General features: G+C 46.9%; 1 protein-coding gene across 1 annotated transcript in view; it reads left to right on the top strand.

Annotated features, from left to right (window-relative positions):
• DNAH10 (dynein axonemal heavy chain 10) overlaps positions 1–23,258 on the top strand; it is a 168,288-nt gene that overhangs the window by 132,186 nt on the left and 12,844 nt on the right. Inside the window, exons 58-68 of the mRNA XM_004017564.6 lie at positions 4,408–4,589; positions 6,477–6,613; positions 8,262–8,479; positions 11,057–11,278; positions 11,475–11,622; positions 15,633–15,912; positions 17,072–17,301; positions 18,029–18,302; positions 20,650–20,754; positions 21,156–21,310; positions 21,961–22,115. Of these exons, the coding sequence (XP_004017613.2) occupies positions 4,408–4,589; positions 6,477–6,613; positions 8,262–8,479; positions 11,057–11,278; positions 11,475–11,622; positions 15,633–15,912; positions 17,072–17,301; positions 18,029–18,302; positions 20,650–20,754; positions 21,156–21,310; positions 21,961–22,115 (2,106 nt within the window). The remainder of the gene's footprint in view (positions 1–4,407; positions 4,590–6,476; positions 6,614–8,261; positions 8,480–11,056; positions 11,279–11,474; positions 11,623–15,632; positions 15,913–17,071; positions 17,302–18,028; positions 18,303–20,649; positions 20,755–21,155; positions 21,311–21,960; positions 22,116–23,258) is intronic.

Genomic DNA, 23,258 nt, shown 5'->3' with positions numbered 1-23,258 from the left:
GCTGGTGGATATGAGGGTCCAGTGAGCTATTATGTAAAGATCTCTCAGAACTGGGTTGAGCATGGGGTCAGTGCCAAGTATACGTCAGCTAGGTCCTGGTTCCAACATCAAAATGACATGCCATGAAAAGCCCCCTCTGACCTTCTCATCAGCCTAGTTCCCCTCCCCCTACAGGACAGAGAACCATGGTATGATTATGTATATCTCATATGCATTTCCCATATACCCATCCAGAGAGGTGTTGTTGTTTTTTTTTTTTTGGCCACATCCCACAACATGCAGGATCTTAGGTCCCTGACCAGGGGTTGAACCTATGCCCCCTGCAGTGGAAGCTTGGAAACCTAACCAACAGGACTGCTAGGGAAGTCCCATCCAGAGAGTTTTTGCGCATGCTCAAGGCAACCAGCTGTACCATTGTCTTTTCAGTCCCTGACGCTGGGCTCTAACGGTTGCAGAACAAGGGATACCCACATATTCTCTTTTCTTTCCTTTTAAAATATAATTGGTAATACACATCATTTTCTGCATCTTGGCTTTTTCCATTAACAAGACACTTGGAGGATCTTCTGCATGTTGATGTATGAGAACCTCCTCATTACTCAACAATAACCCATCACATACCTTCGGATGGCTGTACTATCTTTTATTTAATCAGCCCCAGTTTATGAATTTTCGCCTTATTTCTGTTTTTTTTTTTTTGCCTTTCCAAACAGCGTGGCAAAGAATAATGCTTACTTCACTATGCCCAAGTCCCCTGGAAGGATACATTTTCAGAGGTGGAATTGCTGGGTGCAGAGTTGTGTGTGTTTTTGTCTATGAGTGCATGCTCAGTCGTTCAGTCATATCCTACTCTTTGCAACCCCATGAACTGTAGCCCTCCAGGCTCCTGTGTCCGTGGGATTGTCCCAGACAAGAATACTGGAGTGGGTTACCCTTTCCTCCTCTGGGTTAATGTCTATAGCTGTTGCTTAATGCGCTCCATCACTGTGGAACCTATCTGTACTCCCACTGACAGTACATGCGAGTGCCTGCTTTTTCATGGCCTCACCAACAGAGGGCGCTACTAAACACTTGGATTTTTGATTATTTATAGATGAACAATACTTGTCTAGTTCTAATGTTCATCTCCCTTATGATGAGAGGAGTGCCTTTTTTTTTTAATAGGTGAAAAATGTGTCTAAGAGTCTGTGTAGTTCGTTTTCTATGAACTCTTTATGTGCTTTGCCTGTTGTTGAACTGTTTTTGTTGCTGTTGCTTTTTTTTTTTTTGCTTCCCTTACCCTTTCCAGGGGCTTTTTATATTAAGAGTGAGATTAGCTTTTTATGTGTGATGTGAGTTGTGAATAATTTTCCCAGTTTGTCATCAGCCAGTTGACTTTAAAAACAAAATTGTGTTTGATGTGGATCATTTTTAAAGTCTTTATTGAGTTGGCTACAATATTGCTTCTGTTTTCTGTTTTGGTTTCTTGGCCAAGAGGCATGTGGGCTCTAAGCTCCCTGACCAGGGGTCAAACACCCACCTCCTGCATTGGAAGGCGAAGTCTTAACCACTGGACCACCAGGGACGCCTCAGTCATTTGACTTTGTTTAGGTGGTTTGTGTGTGTGTTTGTGTTTGCTGTGTGTAAATTTTTATTTTTATGAGGTAGATTTTGGCGATATTTTATTTTGTGGCTTTTTGCTATGACCTCATATTTAAAAGGCCTTGCAACTGGAAGACTGTAAAGTAATCTCCCTGTGGTTTCATCCTATACTTTTATAGTTTAATTGTTTACCTTTAAATCTTTGATCTCTTTGGGACTTTTTCCTGGGATTTAATAAGTTTGGATCCAGATGACTACAATCTGGCTTTGTTTAGGCCATTTAGATGTTAAGGGTGATGAGCCAGCACTTAGGTCTTGATGATTCCCTAATCCTTTAATTCTTTAAATAGCACTTCCTCTCTATAATGCTCAGTCCCCTTTGCAGAAATCATTAAATGTTAAGGCAGGGAGATTAGGAGTAATGAAGATTAGTAGTGGATGTTTCTCCGGAGTATAAAAGGCTCCCTTTGTTACTGGCCTGTGACTTTGCTTTTCTTCCTTTTCTTCATTCAGTACCATCGGGTGCCTACTGCCTGCCCATCCTGTGCTGGCATGGGGGCTGAGAGACAGTGAGCCAGCCTTGGGGGGTCTTTACCGCATGGAACCCACAGTCTGGGGGAGGCACGAGTATGCACATGGGAATCGCGTGAACAATAAAATTACCCAGGAAGAGATCAGGGAGGCAGGGTTTGGGTTGCTATGACTTTGGATAATGGGGGACCCGGTCTAGTCTGGGGGGTGAGTAGTCAGGGAAGGTGAACCTCAGGAAGTGATATTTAAATGAGACATGGGATGGAGGCTAGAGAGGGCTGGAAGGAGTGTGGCTTGAGGGAAAAGCAAAGACAGTGTCTGGGGTAGAGTGAAAGGAGGTGGGGAATAAAGCTTGTAATTGGTGTTCTCCTCCAGGGAAGGCAGCATGACTTCACCTCCATCTGTCTGTCTCTCCCTGAGTTTCTTTCTTGTTTAAAAAGACTCATTTATTTGCTGGCTGTGCTGGGTCTTCCTTGCTGCACTCGGGCTTTCTTTAGTTGAGGTCAGCAGGGGCTGCTCTTAGTTGTCGTGTGCGGCTTCTCATTGCAGTGGCTTCTCTGCATGGGCACGAGGGTTCAATAGTTGTGGCTCCGGGGCTCAGTTGCTCTGAGGCATGTGGGATTTTCCCCGACCAGGGATCGAACTGGTGTCCCTTGCAATGCAAGGCGGATTCTTAACCACTGGACCACCAGGGAAGCCCACCCTAAGTTTCTGTTGTGGTAGAAGAAAGGAGTCAGATGAATCAGAAACACTTTCATTTCTCAGACTTGTGATCTTATTTTTTTCCCTATTTTTATACCATTTTATCTAACTTATGAAACAGTGTTTGGTAACCTTACTATTGCAGACTCCTCGGTTATCTGGCACCGCAACACCATGTTCTGGATAAACGAGGTTCCTGGGACCGGTTCATAAACTGACCCCAGAGAGCTTCCTTTTCATAGACTCAAAGGCTTTGGGGGCTCCACGTTTCCGGTTCCGCTTTCCCATTTTACAGATGAAAAAGCTAAGAACCTGGGACCAGTCCAAATGGCTCAGGACGCTGCCCCGAGGCTCTTTCCCACTTGTGTCTGGAAACATCTCATTGACCCCCTCCTCCTCGGATTATTCAGAGAGCAGTGGCCCAGGCCTGGTCTTCATCAGCCCCGAAGGGAACCTTTTAAAAACAGTTGACAGCATCCCCCCCGCTGTCGTAAGCGCCTAACGCTGCATAATTGAGCCTTTCCCTGGTGACTCAGGTCCATTACTTTAATGGTCGGGTTTTGTGCTGGAGCATTGCCCTGGCTTGTCCCTGTGCTGTGAGGGTGAGTGGGTGGGGGCCGGGAGGGGTGGGGGTATGGTTGCCAGGTTCGGAGTCTCCACACTGCCTTGTGGCTCAGATTGTTCTTTCTCTGTGTCTCTTTCCCCCTACACTGGCCCTCCCTGCCCTCCTCCTCTGGGGCCTTCTGGCCTCTCCCCAGGCTGCTCCTTGCCCTCCAAAGCTTTTCTTTCCTTTCCTTTTTCTTCATCATTTTCCTTCTGATTCTGTCTCTCTCCATGGCTTTGGTGCCTGCATGCCTCGTGTGGCGTGTAGAGAATGGCTGGGCAGCAGGCAGCTGAGCGGGGCCCCCTGGGTACCAGCTATGTACCACTTGTTCCCTCTTGGGGCTTCGCGCTGCCGATGCTGCCTTGCATTCTCCTGATCCTTTTAGATCTCCCGTTCGCCGGAGGGTCGAGGGTGCTGGACCTGTAAGTGTCAGAGCAGCCGAGTGATGGTCTAGCTTTGTCAAAGCCAGATAACAATTTCCACAGCCTGAAGGAGCCCAGGCTGCGGGGACCTCAGACCCCACGGGCTGTGTAGACACAGGCAGGCCATCCAAGCACTGGAGCCCCATTTCTTCATCTGGTAAATGGAAAATAGGTTGATGATGATCATAACAATAATGACTCTACCACTTGGAGTCTGAGGAGTCACCCCAGGGTGTAATTAAAAACACAGATTCTCAGGCTCCACCCTGGCCTGCTGATTCAGGGGCGGCCTGGGTTTGCATTGAATGATGCCCTGCTGTGTTCCTGGTGCCCGGTCTGATCTAGGACCCTGAACTGGCGCCTAATGGAGGAGACTGAGTCCTGCCCTCAGAAAAGCTCATCCCCAGGAGCCCAAGTGGGTGTTGGGATGGATCCCCTTTGCCTCCACGCAGTATTACCTCCAAGAGACGGTTCTGCGTTGAGCCATTTTTTTCTGGAACCTTCCTTCGGGCCAGATCCTGGCCACATCCTGCGTCCGATCCTCATATGTGTCTGTTTCTCCCGCAGGTCCTTTGCTAAGCCCCCGAAGCAGGTGCAGACGGTCTGCGAATGCATCCTCATCATGAAAGGCTACAAAGAACTCAACTGGAAAACCGCCAAGGGCATGATGTCCGACCCCAACTTCCTGAGGTCTCTGATGGAAATAGACTTTGATTCCATTACCCAGAGCCAAGTTAAGAACATCAGAGGTGAGCACAGATGGATGGAAGGGACAGCCAGGCTGGTTGCATGAAGCAGAGGGTGGTGGCTGGATGGGCAGTGGCAGCAGATGCCCCATGAATGTGCAATTCAGCAACAGCTCTAGTTCTCCCTAGCAGGAAACACAGCTGTCTTCCGGAGTCCACTCTACCTTGTCTTCTTATCTGTTGGGCATAGTGGTGCCAAGAATCGGTCTAATGGGCAAAGGACTGGAACAGACATTTCTCCAAAAAAGATAGACAGACGGCCAAAAAGCGTATGAAACTGCGCTTAATGCTGGTCACTAGGAAAATGCACGTCAAACCACAATGAGGTAGCATTCAGATCCACTCGGATGGTGTAATTTAAACAAAACCACACAAAGCAGCAAGTGTGGGGAGGATGTGGAGAACTTGCAACCCTTTCACGTTGTTGGCAGAAACGTAAAATCGTGTGGAAAACAGTTTGGCAGTTCCTCAGAAGGTTAATCATAGAATTACCACGTGTCCCAACCATTTCACTCCTATGTATATACCCCAAAGAATGGAAAATACATATTCAAACAAAAGCTTATAGGCAGTGTCCCTGACAGCATTACTGACAATAGCCAAAAGGTGGAGACAACCCTCGTGTCTATCAGCAGATGAATGGATAACAAGAACAAACATATCCACACAGTGGAATATTATTTGGTCATAAAAAGGAGTGAGCTTCATTTATGTTTTAGCTGCCGTATGCTGCAACACAGATGAACCTCAGACACGTAATGCCGAGTGAAAGAAGTCAGGCACCAAAGGTCACATATTCTAACTCCATTTATATGAAATATCCATAGGTGAATCCATAGGGACAGAAAGCAGATCAATGCTTGCCAGTGTCTGGGGAGGGGAAGTGGGTTGTGATTGCTGAATAGCCGTGAAGTTTCCCTTTGAGATGATGAGAATGTCTTGCAACTAGGTGGAGATGAGGCCTGCAGAATCTTGTGACTCTCCTAAATGCCACTGACGTGTATACACTTTAACATGGTTCATTTTATGTTATGTGAATTTCAGCTCAATTAAGCAAAATGGATACTCAGGGGAGAAAAAGAAAAAAAAGAACTGGTCTAACCTTGACTGCTCTGCTTGTGCTTCTTGCCCGTATGAAGTCTTCTGCAGGTCCGTGGGGGGTGGGCGAGGAGGAGGAGCCAGCACCACCCACCCCACTCCCTTCTTTTCAGTTGCAGAAGCCACACAGTTCCTGCTAAGCCTGACTCCTGATCCGCTCCCAGAGCTTAGCCAGGGGGAATGATGTTAGTCTTCGTTCAGGCATATTCAAGTTCATTGTGTCACTGTTTATCAGGATGGCTTATTCAGAACTTTATCATCAGTGCATTTTTTCAGCCACTTAAAAACAAAGCTAATTAAAACCGGAAGGTTAACTACTATAGAAACCCAAGGGGCTCTCTTTAGCCAATCCTTGGATGGGTTTCCATTTAGGTGAATTTGCTTCCAGAGTGAGGGGGGCAGGTGGAGGTGATGGTGTCCCCATGATGACAGGTAAATGAACCCCAGTTAACTGCCAGCTCTGAGCCACCTTGGTGCCCAGTTGGGAGTCCTCACTGATGCCTTGGTTCTCCAGGGTCTTCTGGGTGTCACACAGAAGTACCTGTGCCATAGGATGTCCTGGGTGGCAGTAACCTGTGCCCCTTACTCACATATTAAACGGCCACTCACAAAGAACTCATTTAAGGTTGGATCCCCCTGTTATCTGTGGGAGAGCTGTCTGATCCCTCTCACAGGATTACCGGGAGTAAGGAACTAGTTACATTTGCTTTGTTCATAGGTAGCTTATTTCTCATTTTATTTTCTGAGACAAAGCTCCCTGCTCATGGAGATCATTGCATCTTTGACCTTCAGGCCTCTTGAAGACCCTCAATACCACGACGGAGGAAATGGAAGCCGTGAGCAAGGCAGGCTTGGGGATGCTGAAGTTTGTTGAAGCTGTGATGGGCTACTGTGATGTTTTTAAAGAAATCAAGCCCAAAAGAGACAAGGTACTGCCCATCTGTAAGCCCTGCTCACTTCTGCTAAGAGATCATTTTGGAGTCAGAATGAATGTGTCCACAGCCTTACTGGAAAAATTCTGGCAAGGTTCTCATTTTAAACCACATAAATATTTTTCCCCAAGTACATACAGGGCTCATTTAGATATCATGTGAATGGACAGAGCCAAAGGCTGAAAGATTTTTTCAGCTTCTAATTTTATATTGAAGCGTAGCTGATTAACAATGTTGTGATAGTTTCAGGTGGACAGCGAAGGGGTTCAGCCACACATGCACGCGTATCCATTCTCCCCCTGACTCCTCTCCCATATAACGTTGTGAAAGATTTTTGAATAAAAGAGGGAGGACTAATGCAGGGTTTCTTATCCTTGGCACTATTGCCATTTTGGGTTGAATCTTTTTTTGTTTTGTGGAGCTGTCCTGGGCATTGTAGGATGTTGAACAGCATCCCTGGCCTCTGCCTACTAGATGCCCCCAAGTTTCAACAACCAGAAATGTCTCCAGACATTGCCATGTGTCCCTTGGGGGAGGCAAAATAAGTCCCTGTTGAGAACCACTGGGTCAGAGCAACATACAGAAGACACAACACAAAGAGAATTGTATAAGGTTGATTCCATCATTTTGAGACTTGTGTGTATTTATTTATTTTTGCTGTGTAGGATCTTAGTTGTGGCATGCAGATTTTTCTCTGATTGTGGCTCAGCAATGGTAGCACTCCAGCTTAGTTGCCCCTAGGCATGTGGGATCTTAGTTACCCTACCAGGGATTGAACCCGTGTCCCCTGCATTGGAAGGTGGATTCTAAACCACGGAACCACCCAGGAATGCCCGAGACATAGTTTGACATTGCTTTTTTTGAGGATACTTTACTTTTACTTACTTATTTCTTTAAAATAGAATTTTAACTCAGGATTTTGTCACTCAGAAAACTTAGAACCTGTAATAGGACTTGTAGTATCTTCAGTGCAGGGCTTCACTGGTGACTCAGAGGAATTTGCCTGTGATGCAGGAGACGCCAGAGATGAAGCTTCCATCCCTGAGTCAGGAAAATCCTCTGGAGGAGGAAATGGCAACCCACTCCAGCATTCTTGATGGGAAAATCCCATGGACAGAGGAGCCTGGTGGGCTACAGTCCACTGGGGTCACAAAATAGTTGGATACGATTGCTGTTACTTTACACACAAACACATACACAATCTTCAACGCATTTTTTTGAGTTTTGGACTTAGACTCACAGGGTCCTCTTACTGGGACCTTAATTCACATGAAAATTAAGTTGTCTGCTAACTCAGTACAGGACAGCTGTTTTTCTAATGGGATGTGGGATTTTACATTAAACCATTGAAAAGGTTCCTAAGAGGAGAAGCCACGTGCCTTGCTATGGGTGGCCCCAGAGGATAGGGACAATGATAGAAATGCAGGTGGAGGAATTACCTGGAAGTTCAGTGGTTAAGACTCAGTGCTTTCACTGCCGTGGGCTTGGGTTCAGTTCCTGGTTGAGGAACTAAGAACCCACAAGCGGTATGGCAGGGCCAAAAAAAAAAAAAAATGCAGGTGGACATAAGCCAGGTGTGAGACTGTCTTATCCCCACCTCACAACTGTCCTTTTGCCCACTGTTTTGGAAATTGTCTTCACTTAGGTGGCCAGGCTGGAGCGGAATTTTTACCTTACCAAACGAGAGCTGGAGAAGATCCAGAATGAGCTGGCAGCGATTCAGAGGGAACTGGAAGCTCTGGGGGCCAAATATGAGGCGGCCATACTGGAGAAGCAGAAGCTGCAAGAGGAAGCCGAGATCATGGAGAGACGGCTGATCGCGGCTGACAAGCTCATCTCAGGGTTGGGCTCAGAGAATGTCAGGTCAGCCTGAGTAATGGGCGCTCCTGCTAAGTGGCTCTAAGCCACACTTTGAGGGGATTCTTTAAAAATTAATATTTATTTGTTTGTTTCTTGGTTGCACTGGGTCTTAGTTGTGGTATGTGGGATCCAACTCCCTGACCGGGGATCGACCCAAGGCCCCCTGCATTGCAAGCACGGAGTCTTAACCACTGGACCACCAGGGAAGGTCTGAAAACTTGGTGGTTTGTGAGTGAACATCAGCAACAGAATTTCTTGCCATACGGAATCTTTATTCCACACTGCATTTTGAGCTGAAAACCATGTGAAAAAGTTCTGATTTTACTATTATCATGTCTGAGGTGGATGATGCCTGTGTTACAGATTCTTTTTTTTTTAATTAAGATTTGTTGATGTTTAAAGTCTTGATTAAATCTGTTACAATATTGCTTCTATTCTATGTTTTGGTATTTTGGCCATGAAGCATGTGGGATCCTCGTACCCTGACCAGGGACTGAACCCCCTTGAAAGTCAAAGTTTTAACCACCACACCACCAGGGAAGTCTCATACATATATATATATATATATCTTCTTTTAAAATTAGGTCTCTAGTGTTATTTACTGAATGACTGTTACGTAGAGGCAGTGCAGTGGTGGAGACACGGAGAAACTAGTGCCCTGGAGCCTGGGAATGTTTGTTTCTTTTTTTAAATTTTAATTGGAGGCTAATTACTTTACAATATTGTAGTGGTTTTTGCCATACATTGACATGAATCCGCCATGGGTGTATATGTGTTCTCCGTGTACATGTGTCTCCCATCCTGAACCCACCTCCCTCCCCATCCCATCCTTCAGGGTCATCCCGGTGCACCAGCCCTGAGCACCCTGCCTCATGCATCGAACCTGGACTGGCAAGCTGTTTCACATATGATAATATACATGTTTCAATGCTATTCTCTCAGATCATCCCACCCTTGCCTTCTCCTACAGAGTCCAAAAGACTGTTCTATACATCTGTGTCTCTTTTGCTGTCTCGCATATAGGGTCATCGTTACCATCTTTCTAAATTCCATATATATGCATTAGTATACTGTATTGGTGTTTTTCTTTCTGACTTACTTCACTCTGTATAATAGGCTCCAGTTTCATCTACCTCATTAGCACTGATTCAAATGTATTCTTTTTAATGGCTGAGTAATACTCCACTGTGTATATGGACCACAGCTTTCTTATCCATTTGTCTGCCAGTGGACATCCAGGTTGCTTCCATGTCCCGGCTGTTATAAACACTGCTGCAATGAACATTGGGGTACATGTGTCTCTTTCAATTTTGGTTTCCTCAGTGTGTATGCCCAGTAGTGGGATTGCTGGGTTATATGGCAGTTCTATTTCCAGTTTTTGAAGGAATCTCCACACTGAACAGAATGTTTGTTTCTCGATGACCTTTAACCCCAAGTCCCTTCTGGACCCGTCTGGAGGAGGACCTTCTCTGTTGTTGGCGCCCCTTGTGGCTGGTTCACTCCTGACCTTCACTTTTAAGCAGGTGGAGCTGTTTGATGCTTACGGGCAAGAGGATCACTGGGCCATAGATGGTCCACTGGACGTGATGCAGTTTCTAACCTGAAACCTGTAAAAACATATGGAAAACGCTGGAAAATATTGTTTGCTTGTGGGAAACAAACCATTTTCAATATGTCTAAAATCTAGAAGGGCTTCCCTGGTGGTTTAGTGGCTAAGGCTCCGTGCTTCCAATGCAGGGGGCCCGGGTTCCATCCCACGTAGCTTCCTGTGTAGGTCAGTCGGTAAAGCATCTGCTGGCAATGTGGGAAACCCAGGTTCAATTCCTGGGTCAGGAGTTCCTCTAGAGAAGAAAATGACAACCCACTCCAGTATTCTTGCCTGGAGAATCTCATGGACAGAGGAGCCTGGCGGGCTACAGTCCATGGGGTCTCAAAGAGTCAGACACGACTAGGTATTTTCTTTCTTTTGGGTTCCATCCCTGGTCAGGGAACTAGATCCCACATGCTGCGAACTGAAGAGTTCCCATGCTCCCCAAAATCCCATGGCCTGATGGAGATCGGGAAGACCCCATGTGCTGCAATGAAGACTCGGCACAGCCAAATAAACACTAACAAAATCTAGAAGACTTTGGCCGCTTACCAGAAGAGGCCAAATGAAACACCTGCTTTCCTTTTTCTTGGTCAGAATTTTGTCACCCAGTAGGATAGGGGCTCATGCTCTGCTGGCATGTTTATAAGCTATTAGTTAGGCGTTTGGAAGTAATTCGATTACAACTTAATGCATATCTTTGAGACCAAATGTATCCCGCAAACATTTATCGAGGCCCCTGTTAGATGCTGGGTTCTGCTGAGCACCTGGGATTGAACAAAGCCTTTGAAAACATTGGGTTCGCTAGGCGGGGAACTGGCAAAGTGAGCCAATGATCTCTGTTCTCAACAAGAAGAGTATCTCAGGAAATGTTTCCTTCTGGAGAGGCCCCTCCTGGCCATATATCAGACTGGTTCTTCTAGAAGGTTCCTTTGGGTTGTGCCGGAAGGTGATGACTCAGGGCAGCCCCTGCCTCCCGTCTCCTGTGCCAGGTGGCTGAATGATTTGGATGAGCTGATGCACCGGCGGGTGAAGTTGCTGGGTGACTGCCTGCTGTGCGCAGCCTTCCTGAGCTATGAGGGCGCCTTCACGTGGGAATTCCGGGATGAGATGGTCAACCAGGTGTGGCAGAATGACATCCTAGAGAGGGGGATACCCCTGAGCCAGCCCTTCCGACTGGAGAACCTGCTCACGGACGACGTGGAGATCAGCAGGTGAGGGTGACCCCGAGCTGGGAGGACCAGGGGAGCCTTGGGGCAGTGTGCCGAGCTGGCGGTGTGCCTGCCTGACCCGCCTCCACAGAGACTGCAGGGCGCGGCTGACCGCCCAGCTCACCTGATCTGGATGTTCCCGGTCAGTTCACAGCTCAGCCGGAAAAGTCCCCATTTCCGCTGTCACTGTCCCTTCCAGGTGGGGCTCCCAGGGGCTGCCCCCTGATGAGCTCTCGGTTCAGAACGGCATCCTCACCACCCGGGCCAGCCGCTTCCCCCTCTGCATCGACCCCCAGCAGCAGGCCCTCAACTGGATAAAGAGAAAAGAGGAGAAGAACAACCTGCGGGTACGGCTGCCCCCTCCCTCCATGTCCTCGCCCTCCTGCTGCCTTGGGGCCCAGCTCTGTTCTCCCCAGTATTCCCGAGCCTCCAGCAAGGCCAAGCTGAAATGCCACCATCCCGAGGCCCCAAGCAGACTGTCCCCTTCCTGGGCCCTCCACCCCATTGAGTCTTGGAGGGTGGCTTGTGAACCACCTTGAATCTGACCCTGCCCTTTGCCCTGGTGGCTCAGACAGTAAAGAATCTGCCTGTACTACAGGAGACCCAGGTTCAATCCCTGGGTTGGGAAGTCCCCTGGAGGAGGGCATGGCAACCCACTGCAGTATTCTTACCTGGGAAATCCCATGGACAGAGGAGCCTGGTGGGCTACAGTCGATGGGATCACAAAGAGTCGGACACAACTGAGTGACTAACACTTTCTTTGTCCTGTATGTTGCCTCCCAGGCTGTGAGCAACCTAGAGGCAAAGTCAGTTCAGTCAGTTCCATCACTCAGTCATGTCCGACTCTTCGAGAGGCTCCCCTGTCTATCACCAGCTCCTGGAGCTTGCTCAAACATGTCCATCGAGTCAGTGATGCCATCCAACCATCGCATCCTCTGTCGTCCCCTTCTCCTCCTGCCTTTAATCTTTCCCAGCATCAGGGTCTTTTCCAGTGAGTCAGTTCTAATCAGGTGGCCAAAGTATTGGAGTTTCAGCTTCAGCATCAGTCCTTCCATTGAATATTCAGGACTGATTTCCTTTAGGATTAACTGGTTTGATCTCCTTGCAGTCCAAGGAACTCTCAAGTCTTCTCCAACACCACGGTTCAAAAGCATCAATTCTTCAGCGCTTAGCTTTCTTTATAGTCCAACTCTCATATCCATACATAACTACTGGAAAAACCATAGCCTTGACTAGACAGACCTTTACTGGCAAAGTGATATCTCTGCTTTTTAATATGCTGTCTAGGTTGGTTATAGCTTTTCTTCCAAGGAGCAAACATCTTTTAATTTCATGGCTGCAATCACCATCTGCAGTGAGTTTGGAGCCCAAAAAATAAAGTCTGTCACTGTTTCCATTGTTTCCCCATCTATTTGCCATGAAGTGATGGGTCCCGGATACCATGATCTTAGTTTTCTGAATGTTGAGTTTTAAGCCAACTTTTTCACTCTCCTCTTTCACTTTCTTCAAGAGGCTCTTTAGTTCTTTTTTGCTTTATGCCATAAGGATGATGTCATCTGAGTATCTGAGGTTATTGATATTTCTCCTGGCAATCCTGATTCCAGCTTGTGCTTCATCCAGCCCAGCATTTCACATGATGTACTCTGCGTATAAGTTAAATAATCAGAGTGACAGCCTTGATGTACTCCTTTCCCGATGCGGAACCAGTCTGTTGTTCCACGTGCAGGCAAAAGCAGTACTTTATTCATTTTGCATCTTGCCAAAGCAGTGCAGGGCTGGGAGGCCTTGATCGCTTTCTTTTTGGAGGACAGGGGAGGGGCTTGCTTGAGATGAAATTTGCCTACCATACAATCCCCCCACTGGAAGCATACAGTTCTGTGGGTTTTAGTATATTTCACACCAAGTTGTGTAACAATCACCGGGACCAGTTTTTATCATTCCGCCCGAAAGATACTGTGTCCTTTAGCCATCAGTTCAGTTCAGTTCAATCGCACAGTCATGTCTGACTCCTTGCGACCCCATGAATCGCAGCACGCCAGGCCTCCCTGTCCATCACCAACTCCTGGAGTTCACTCAGACTCACATCCATCGAGTCAGTGATGCCATCCAGCCATCTCATCCTCTGTCGTCCCCTTCTCCTTTAGCCAGCACCACCTCCCTAACTTTCATTTCCCCTCCTGCCCACTCACCCACCCCCAGCCTCTGACAGCCGCTGATATATTATGCATCTCTATAGATTTGTGTATTCCGGGCATTTCCAGTGAATGGGATCATACAGCCCGTGGCCTTTTGTCACTGTCTTCTTTCACTTAGCAACATGTTTTTCAAAGTTCATTTTCCCTGCTTAGCAAATCCAACATTTCAAAAAGACTTTGTTCAAGTCCAGGGCTCAGCAGAACCCAGGATCTAACAGGGGACTCGATAAATGTTTGAGGGATGCATTTTGTCTCCAAGATATGTGTTAAGCAGTCACCATGGTGTTTCCAAACACTTAATCAGCACGTACTGTAGTGTGTAACAGTACTTCACTCCTTCTCAGGGCTTAATAGTAGTCCATTGCGTGGATGGACCACAGACTGTTTATCTCCATATCAGCTGATGGACACTTGTGTTTTTTCTACCCTTTGGCTGTCCTGAATAGTGCTGCTGTGAACATTCATGTGCAAGTTTTTTGTGGGCATGTGTTTTTAATTTTCTTGGGTGAAATCGCTGGGGCTCAGTTACTGAAATAATGAACAAATTCATGATTTTTTAAAAATCTTTTCCTTATTTTTTCTGGTCTTGCTTCCTGGTATGTACATGCATTTAGAAGAAGCATCCCAAGGTCAAGGGGACATCTGTCCCTAAACTTCACATATAGCTATTGTGGGATAAGTATCATTAATGCAGGAATATTTCTTGACATCCCTCCTCCCTGAGTCTGCCAGAGAGGTTTGCAATGCCAGCCCACTCCTAGCCCCCAATCCGACTCCTTCCATCCTATCTCTTTTTTTAAAATAGATACTACAGCTCTTATTTTATCTATTCATTTTGGGCTGCACTGAGTCTTTACTGCTGCCCGAGGGCCTTCTCTAGATGCGGTGAGCAGGGGCTACTCTCTAGTTGGGGTGTGTGAGCTTCCCATTGCAGCGGCTTCTCTTGTTGTGGAGCACGGGCTCTAGGGCTTGTGGGCTTCAGCTGTTGCCGCTCGCAGGCTCTAGAGCAAGGGCTTAGTAGTTGTGGCACATGGACTTAGTTGCCCTGTGTCATGGGGCGTCTTTCCAGGCCAGGGATCAAACCCGTGTCCCCTGCAATGGCAGGTGGATTCTTATGCACTGGATTACCAGGGAAGTCTCCCATCGTACGGAGAAGGCGACAGCAACCCACTCCAGTACTCTTGCCTGGAGAATCCCATGGACGGAGGAGCCTGGTGGGCTGCCGTCTATGGGGCTGCACAGAGTCGGACACGACTGAAGCGACTTAGCAGAAGCAGCAGCAGCTCCCATCCTATGTCTTAAAGAGGGAGGGTTCAACTTATGCGGTGAGAGGCTAAGCACACCAATGTAATAAAATAGGGTAGAGAGGAAGGGAAGAGGAAGCCCCAGGGGCTGGAATAGAGGAAGAGTCTTTACAGATGCTTTGAGAAAAGAGATCAGGAAGCAGTTGCAAGGTTTGGAGGGAAGGGAATAAAAGAGAGAAGATTAATGCAAACATTTTTTGCGTTTTGTGAGCTCAGTGTTTGGACTCTTTGCGAGGTTTTCTGAGAAATGCAATGAGATTCTCTCCTGATCTCTTTGTTTTTGGCTGTGCTGGGTCTTCACTGCTGCGTGGACTCTGCTCTAGCTGCGGCCAGAGGGGGCTCCTCTCTAGCTGGGGTACATGGGCTTCTCATCGCAATGGCTTCTCTTCTTGCACTGCACAGGCTCTAGGGTGTGGGGGCTTCAGGGGCTGTGGCTCTGGGGATCTAGACTGCAGGCTCAGTAGCTGTGGAGCACGGGCTTAGTTGCTCCATGGCACGTGAGTTATTCCTGGATCAGGGATTGAACCCGTGTCTCCTGCCTTGGCAAGTGGATTCTTTACCACTGAGCCACCGGGGAAGCCCAGAGGTGGATTCTTAATCACTGGACCACTGGGGAAGCCCTCTCCTGATCGCTTTTGGCTGCTGAACTGTGCTTTCGAATGAGGCTGCTCGGAGCCTGACCCTCATGGATTTCTGGGTTTATACGGGTTCCACACCCTGCTTCTGTCCCTCCTCTGTTTTCCTCTCTGCCTCCCTGCAAGGTGCTCACACATCCACTGCCACCTCCAAGGATTTTTTTTTCCCCCTCGAATTTGGCAAGTCAGCTGATTCTCAGCCTTTGCCTTCCCTCCCTTGCAGGTGGCATCCTTTAATGACCCCGACTTCCTCAAGCAGCTGGAAATGTCCATAAAGTATGGGACCCCCTTCCTGTTCCACGATGTGGATGAGTACATCGACCCTGTGATTGACAACGTCTTAGAAAAAAACATCAAGGTCTCCCAAGGACGGCAGTTTATCATTCTGGGAGACAAGGAAGTGGACTATGATTCGAATTTCAGACTGTATCTGAACACCAAGCTGGCCAACCCCAGATACAGCCCTTCCGTGTTTGGGAAAGCCATGGTGATCAATTATACTGGTAAGGATGTGCAGAAGGTCACTGTCAAATTCAGGTGGAGACACAGTCAGAGCTGGAGGCTCTCATGGGGCTTCATTTCGTTGTGAATCATTCTCCAAGTCACATCTTTCATAGTCAGCGCTTCAGTTCTTGGGCTTCCCCTGGTGGCTCAGCAGGTGAAGAACCTGCCTGCAATGCAGGAGACCTGGGAAGATCCCTTGGAGAAGGAAATGGCAACCCACTCCAGTATTCTTGCCTGGGAAATCCCATGGACAGAGGAGCCTGGTGGGCTATAGTCCATGGAGCTGCAAAGAATTGGACATGACTGAGCAACTGAGCACACACGCCTAGAAGTTCTTAATGAGGAAAGAACATCTAGAAGGTTCTGGGGCCCTGTAGAAGGCAGTGAGTTATGTGTGTTGAGACGTGATAAGTCTGGACCACAGGACTCAGACATTCACACTCGGAGCCAGGTGAGACCCCTCCCTGCTGGGGCAGAAAGCTACTCTCTGTTTGTGTATTTAAATAAATGGCTTGGTTTTAGGTTTCCTTCTTCCTCTAAGTTGAATTCTGTTAGGAATCAAACGTCATCTTCCACATTTTCTAGATGGTCACACAGGTTCCTAGATGGGTTAATCGCGTTTACGTAGGCTTTAGGGGATTCCCTGGCAGCCCAGTGGTTGGGACTGGGCGCTTTCACTGCCAAAGGCTTGGGTTTGATCCCTGATTGGGGAACTGAGTACCCACAAGCCGTGAGGTATGGCCAAAAAAACTGGGTTATGCTTTCAGCAAGGGTCCCCCCAAGTGTAGGAGCCCGAATTTGATCTTAATACATCATCTCTCTTGCTGTTTACCTCTCCATGTAAAGGCATCTCTGTTCAATCTGTCCAATATTTTTCACTTGGGGCTTTATAATGTTTTTAAATTAATTTATTTTTTAACTGAAGGATAATTGTGTTGGTTTCTATCAAACATCATCATGAATCAGCCATAGGTATACACATGTCCTTCCCTCTTGAACCTCCCTTAAGAATGGTTTTGATAGAAGAGTGAGTCCTCATGTTCCTGAGATGCTGGGCCCACCCTCCTGTCATCCCAGGCGCCACTGTGAAGGGGAGAACACACAGGGACCAGCTTGTTGGGGGGACGTCAGTAAAGGGCCTCCCTCTGTCCCCCACAGTCACACTGAAAGGCCTGGAAGACCAGCTGCTGAGCGTGCTGGTGGCCTACGAGAGGCGCGAGCTGGAGGAGCAGAGGGAGCACCTTATCCAGGAGACGAGTGAGAACAAGAACTTGCTGAAGGACTTGGAGGACTCCCTCCTCCGGGAGCTGGCCACCTCCACGGGGAACATGCTGGACAACGTGGAGTTGGTGCAGACCCTGGAAGAGACCAAGTCCAAAGCTATGGAGGTATGAACTGCAATGGCGGGAAAATACTTCCATCCTGGCCCTGGAGTCCCAGCGGTGTTCCCAGGGTCCCCTGTGCCTCAGGTCAACCTCTTTTAGTCAAGAGTGATAGAAAACCCAGCCCCACTTGTCTTAAGTCCAAAGAGAATTTATCTTCTTAGAAAACAGGAAAGTCCAGAAGGGCTTCAGGCAGGGCTGGATCCAGGACTCCAAATATCATTAAGACACAGCGTTTCTGCATTTCTGGGCTGGACTTTCTGCTGTGTTGGCTTCCTTCTCTGCCTCCCTGTGGAGCCAAGCTTCCCTCATGGTCACAGGCTGGGTCTGTCCCTTTACTGTCCCCGAAGAGAAGAGTGAGAATCTTCTACATCACATGCTCACCCCAAATCACTCCCATGGCCTTGGGATGCCGCGTGTGGATTAGTGGGACCTGAATCACATGCTGCTTTCCTAGAGATGGGGTTAAGCCCCACATATGAATGAAAGGAGGAAATCGTGTCTCAAAATCAGACTCAGCGACGGTTATTAGAAGAAGGGGGCACAGGGCCATAGGAATCGAGCCGCAGACACCTATCTGCACCTCGAAAGGGGGTGGGAGCCCTTCCTGTGAGCACTTCCTGGGCTTCCTGGCTGCCACCCTCTCCCTCACTCCCGGCTTCTTACTTTTTGCCCCTAGTTCGTAAGTCTTCCTGGTTATGGCCGTAAGTGGCAATGTGCACCTCTTCTTTAGGTATCAGAGAAGCTCAAGCTGGCGGAGAAGACAGCCCTGGACATCGACCGGCTGCGGGACGGCTACCGGCCTGCCGCCCGGCGGGGGGCCATCCTGTTCTTCGTGCTGTCGGAGATGGCGCTGGTCAACTCCATGTACCAGTACTCCCTGATCGCCTTCCTGGAGGTCTTCGGCTTGTCGCTCAAGAAGTCGCTGCCTGACTCCATTCTTATGAAGCGACTGAGGAACATTATGGACACGCTGACCTTCAACATCTACAACTATGGCTGTACAGGTCAGTACCTCTTTGCAGTGATTAGGACCAGTGTGCCCTGTGTATCTGTCTGTGTGTCCAAATGTTTTCTTCTTATGAGAACACCAGTCAGATTGGGTGAGGACCCACCCTGAGCGCCTCATTTTATTTTTTTATTCATGTTTCTTGGCGTACAGTAGCTGTACGATGCTGTGTTAGTTTCAGGTTACGGCCAAGTGAAGCAGTTGCATATACCCACTTTCTATGATTCCGTTTGCACGCAGGTCATTACAGAGTATTGAGTAGAGTTCCCTGTGCTCGGCAGGAGGTCCTTACTAGTTATCTATTTTATACGCGCCTGTGTGCATGTTAAGGTTCTTCAGTCGTGTCCAACTCTTTGCGACCCTATTGACTGTAGCCCTCTAGGCTTCTCTGTCCATGGGGATTCTCCAGGCAAGAATACTGGAACTGGTTTCCATTCCCCCCTCCAGGGGATCTTCCTGACCCAGGGAGTGAACCCACATCTCTTATGTCTCCTGCATCAGCAGGTGGGTTCTTTGCCATTAGCAGCACCTGAGAAGCCGTTTTATAAATGTATGTGTATGTCCATCCCAATCTCCCAATTTATCCCTCCCCACCTCCTTTCCCCCTTGGTAACCATAAGTTTGTTTTCTATATCTGTGGCGCTTGTCCTGATTTGTAAGTAGGTTCATTGGCACCATTTTTTAGATTTCACATAGAAGTGCTCTCATGTGATATTCGTCTATCTCTGTCTAACTTACTTCATTCAGGATGGCAATCCCTAGGTCCATCCATGTCACTGCAAATACTGTTATTTTGCTCTTTTTTTTTTTTTAATGGCTGAGTAACCTAATTACCTCTTAGAAGTCCTGTCTCCAGTTCTGAGGTATGGGGGATTAGGGCTTCAACTTATAGATTTTTCAGGAGACACAATTCAGCTCCTACCAGTTGGGCAGAAAAAATGTTAAGGATTATTGTTCCTATGGGAGAAGACAATGGCACCCCACTCCAGTACTCTTGCCTGGAAAATCCCATGGACGGAGGGGCCTGGTGGGCTGCAGTCCCTGGGGTCTCGAAGAGTCGGACACGACTGAGCGACTTCACTTTGACTTTTCACTTTCATGCATTGGAGAAGGAAATGGCAACCCACTCCAGTGTTCTTGCCTGGAGAATCCCAGGGACGGGGGAGCCTGGTGGGCTGCTGTCTATGGGGTCACACAGAGTTGGACACGACTGAAACGACTTAGCAGCAGCATTGTTCCTGTAGGTCTCACTTAAGTAACCAACCCTTCTAATACATATAAAGTAGAATTCAAATCTCAGATTTTGACTTATACTTTTTTTTTCCAGGTCATATTTTTTTCTGGTTAAAAAATTCTAACACATATAAAGTAGTCAAATCTCAGATTTTGACTTACACTTTTTTTTTCCAGAACATATTTTTTTCTGGTTAAAAAAAAAAAAAAGAACTCTATTGTTTTGCATCTTCCTATTCATAAAGAGTCTGTTGATGGAATGAGCCTACTCTGTAATAGAGACTGGCCAAATCTGGTCCACTGTATGCTTTTGTAAATAAAGTTTTATTGGCACACAGCCATGCCCATTTCTATACATATCCGTCCATGGTAGCTTTCACAGTACAGTGGCAGAATTGAGTAGTTATGACAGAGACTGTCTAGCCTGCAGAGCCAAGATAATTCACTCTCTGACCCTTTATAGAAAGTTTGCTAATAGCGTCTTCTTCTGTAAGAGCTTTTGCTTTGAGTTTTGGGTAATTGACTAGCACTTCGTTCAGAAGGTGGCTCTGAACCTCCATCATGCTGCCCTTCATCAGCTTAGGGACCCCCCTCCTCTTTCCAGGAGGATGTGGTAAGTGCTGCCCAGAGGCATGACCATTTCTGATACATACAAGTGAGGGTCACTGCCCATTGCACTTTGAGCATGACTGTCAGTTGAGTTCATGTGTCTTTTGTTTTTTGGCTGTGCTGGGTCTTAAATGTGGTGCTAGGGCTCTTCACTGTGGTGTGCAGACTTCTCCAGTTGCAGCGCGTGGACTTCTCTCTAGTTGTGATGGGTGGGCTAGGTTGCCCCATGGCATGCGGGACCCTGGTTTCCTGACCGAGGATTAAACCTGTATCCCCAGCACTGGAAGGCAGACTCCCATCCCCTGGACTACCAGGGAAGTCCCCAGGGTCAGTTTTTGCACTCAGATATTCATGGATACCAAGCGCAAAGATGGCTAAATGCACCTAACTGTGCAGTTGAGGTGTTTCATCTCATTTCTCTGAAATTTAAGCAAGTCGTGCATAAGAAACCCAGTGTTTAAATGCATTTATTTTATCCAGACCCATCTGTTGTTTCTCTTCAGGGTTGTTTGAGAGGCACAAGTTACTTTTTTCTTTCAATATGACTATCAAGATAGAACAAGCAGAGGGGAGAGTCCCCCAGGAAGAATTAGATTTCTTCTTGAAAGGTAATGAGCTTGTCTCGTTTCATGCTTTCCAACTCCCTGGACCCACAGTGCACATGCATATGAGTTTGTTTGTTAAACAACAGTAGTTTTCCATCCTTAAAACCTGACTTTCAGTAGCACTGCTTTAGTAAATATCTCAGTTGACAATTCCAGCCTCAGATATGGTTCGAGTTAATTTAGAGCAACCAGGCTCTGCTTTAAGGCTACCCTGAGACTGGAAGCCACTCAGAGCTTCCTGGTTGGAGTCACAGACAGTGACGAGGAAGCCAATGCCCCCCTCTCTTTCCAACCCATTTTGAGAAGTGAATTTCCCCCCAAAGTAAGAGAAGTCCCAGGACAGAGATGCTTACACTTCCTGGTATGTTGATGTCAGCTGATTACGTCTCTCCTGTTGTTATTAGGAAACATTTCCCTGGAGAAAAGCAAACGAACCAAGCCCTGTGCTTGGCTGTCTGACCAGGGATGGGAAGATATCATGCTTCTATCAGAGATATTTCCGGACAACTTCGGGAATCTTCCTGCTGATGTGGAGAAACATCTGACTGTCTGGCAGGAGGTGAGCTCATGTTCCATTCTCCTTCCTTGCGTGTTGGCAGTCTCCATGCTTAATCTGTAGCCTGACTCCTTACAAGTGAGAAGATATGTCTCTGAGTGACTCATGCAGAGGGTAGCCAAGGCCCTCCACCTTCCTGATGGAATCCTCCTTTATCTGGTTCAGCTAGTTTTGTGGGAGAACCATCCATCTTTCTGTCCCTATGTTTACCTCTCTGTCCATCCACCCTTTCATCTATCCATCCATCCATTGGTCCATCTGTCTACCCATCCACCCATCCATCCATCCATTTCCATTTGTCTATTAATATCTGTCCATCCATCCATCCATTTGTCTATCTGTCCATCTATCCATCCATCCATCTATCTGTCCAGCCAGCCATTCATCCAAGACAGTTTCTGAGCCTCTGTGGATTGACTGTGTCCATTGATGGGCACTGTGGACTCAACGACTCAACAGTGTTATAATAAGACTCAGTTCCTTTCTTTCTAAAGTTCATAGTTTTGGACGATAAAAAAAAAAAATGACAGAAATACCTAAAATCACCTGTAAATTTCATCCCTTTACAGAGGCTTTTGGGACCTTTACCTAAAAAGGGGACCCTATCTCATTTCTGAGTTGATACCACCATGCATATTCTTTGCTTTCCCCAGTGGTATGACCTGGATTCCCTGGAGCAGTTTCCATTCCCTCTGGGTTACGATATCAACATCACCCCTTTCCAGAAGTTGCTTATTTTGCGCTGCTTCCGTGTGGACCGGGTGTATCGGGCCGTGACCGACTACGTGACTGTAACAATGGGAGAGAAGTAAGTGAGCTTGTGTCTGCTTGGTCCTTTCTGTGGGGCAGGATACCTAATGTTACCGCTTCCTGGGCTCACAGATGGCAGGCGTGGCCAGCTCCGGAGAGCGCAGTTTGGTAGCCACTCAGGAACAGCGCCGTTCAAGAGAAATACAATGTGAACCACTTTTGTAAGTTCAAGTCTTCTGGTGACCACATTCAAAAAGGAACAGGTGAAATTAATTTTAGTAACAGTTATCATAAGCACATAACTATAGTACATTACTATATAACAATGTTATATGTAAATAATAAGTATTAATAGTAAATAATTGTATGGACAGGGGAGCCTGGCGGGCTACAGTCCATGGGATCTCAAAGAGTCGGACATGACTTAGCAACTCAGCAACAACAATTAATAGTAAATAAGTGAATTTAATTATTAAATGATACAAATGGACTTATTTACAAAACAGAAACAGACTCACAGACACAGAAAGCCGACTTATGGTTACCAAAGGGAAAAGGTGGGGAGGGGGGAGAGATAAACTAGGAATCTGAGATTAACATATACACACTATGATATATAAAGTAAACAAACAACAAGGATCTACTATATAGCACAGGAAACTATATTCAATATTTTTTAATAACCTAGGTGGGAGAAGAATCTGAAAAAGAATATATATATTATAACTGAATCACTTTGCTGTACATCTGAAATGAACACAACATTATAAATCAACCATACTTCAATAAAAATTTATAAAAAAGAAACAGGTGAAAATAATTTAAATGCAGAGTTCCAAAGAATAGCAAGAAGAGATAAGAAGCCTTCTTCAGCAATCATGCAAAGAAATAGAGGAAAAGAACAGAATGGGAAAGACTAGAGATCTCTTCAAGAAAATTAGGGATACCAAGGGAACATTTCATGCAAAGATGGGCTCGATAAAGGACAGAAATGGTATGGACCTAACAGAAGCAGCAGATATTAAGAAGAGGTGGCAAGAATACACAGAAGAACTGTACAAAAAAGATCTTCACGACCCAGATAATCATGATGATGTGATCTAATCTAGAGCCAGACATCTTGGAATGTGAAGTCAAGTGGGCCTTAGAAAGCATCACTACGAACAAAGCTAGTGGAGGTGATGGAATTCCAGTTGAGCTC

Source organism: Ovis aries, chromosome 17, assembly GCF_016772045.2.
Source record: "Ovis aries strain OAR_USU_Benz2616 breed Rambouillet chromosome 17, ARS-UI_Ramb_v3.0, whole genome shotgun sequence".
NCBI lineage: Eukaryota > Metazoa > Chordata > Mammalia > Artiodactyla > Bovidae > Ovis > Ovis aries.
Note: the sequence above shows the minus strand (reverse complement) of the source record. Positions and strands in the feature narration are given on the sequence as shown.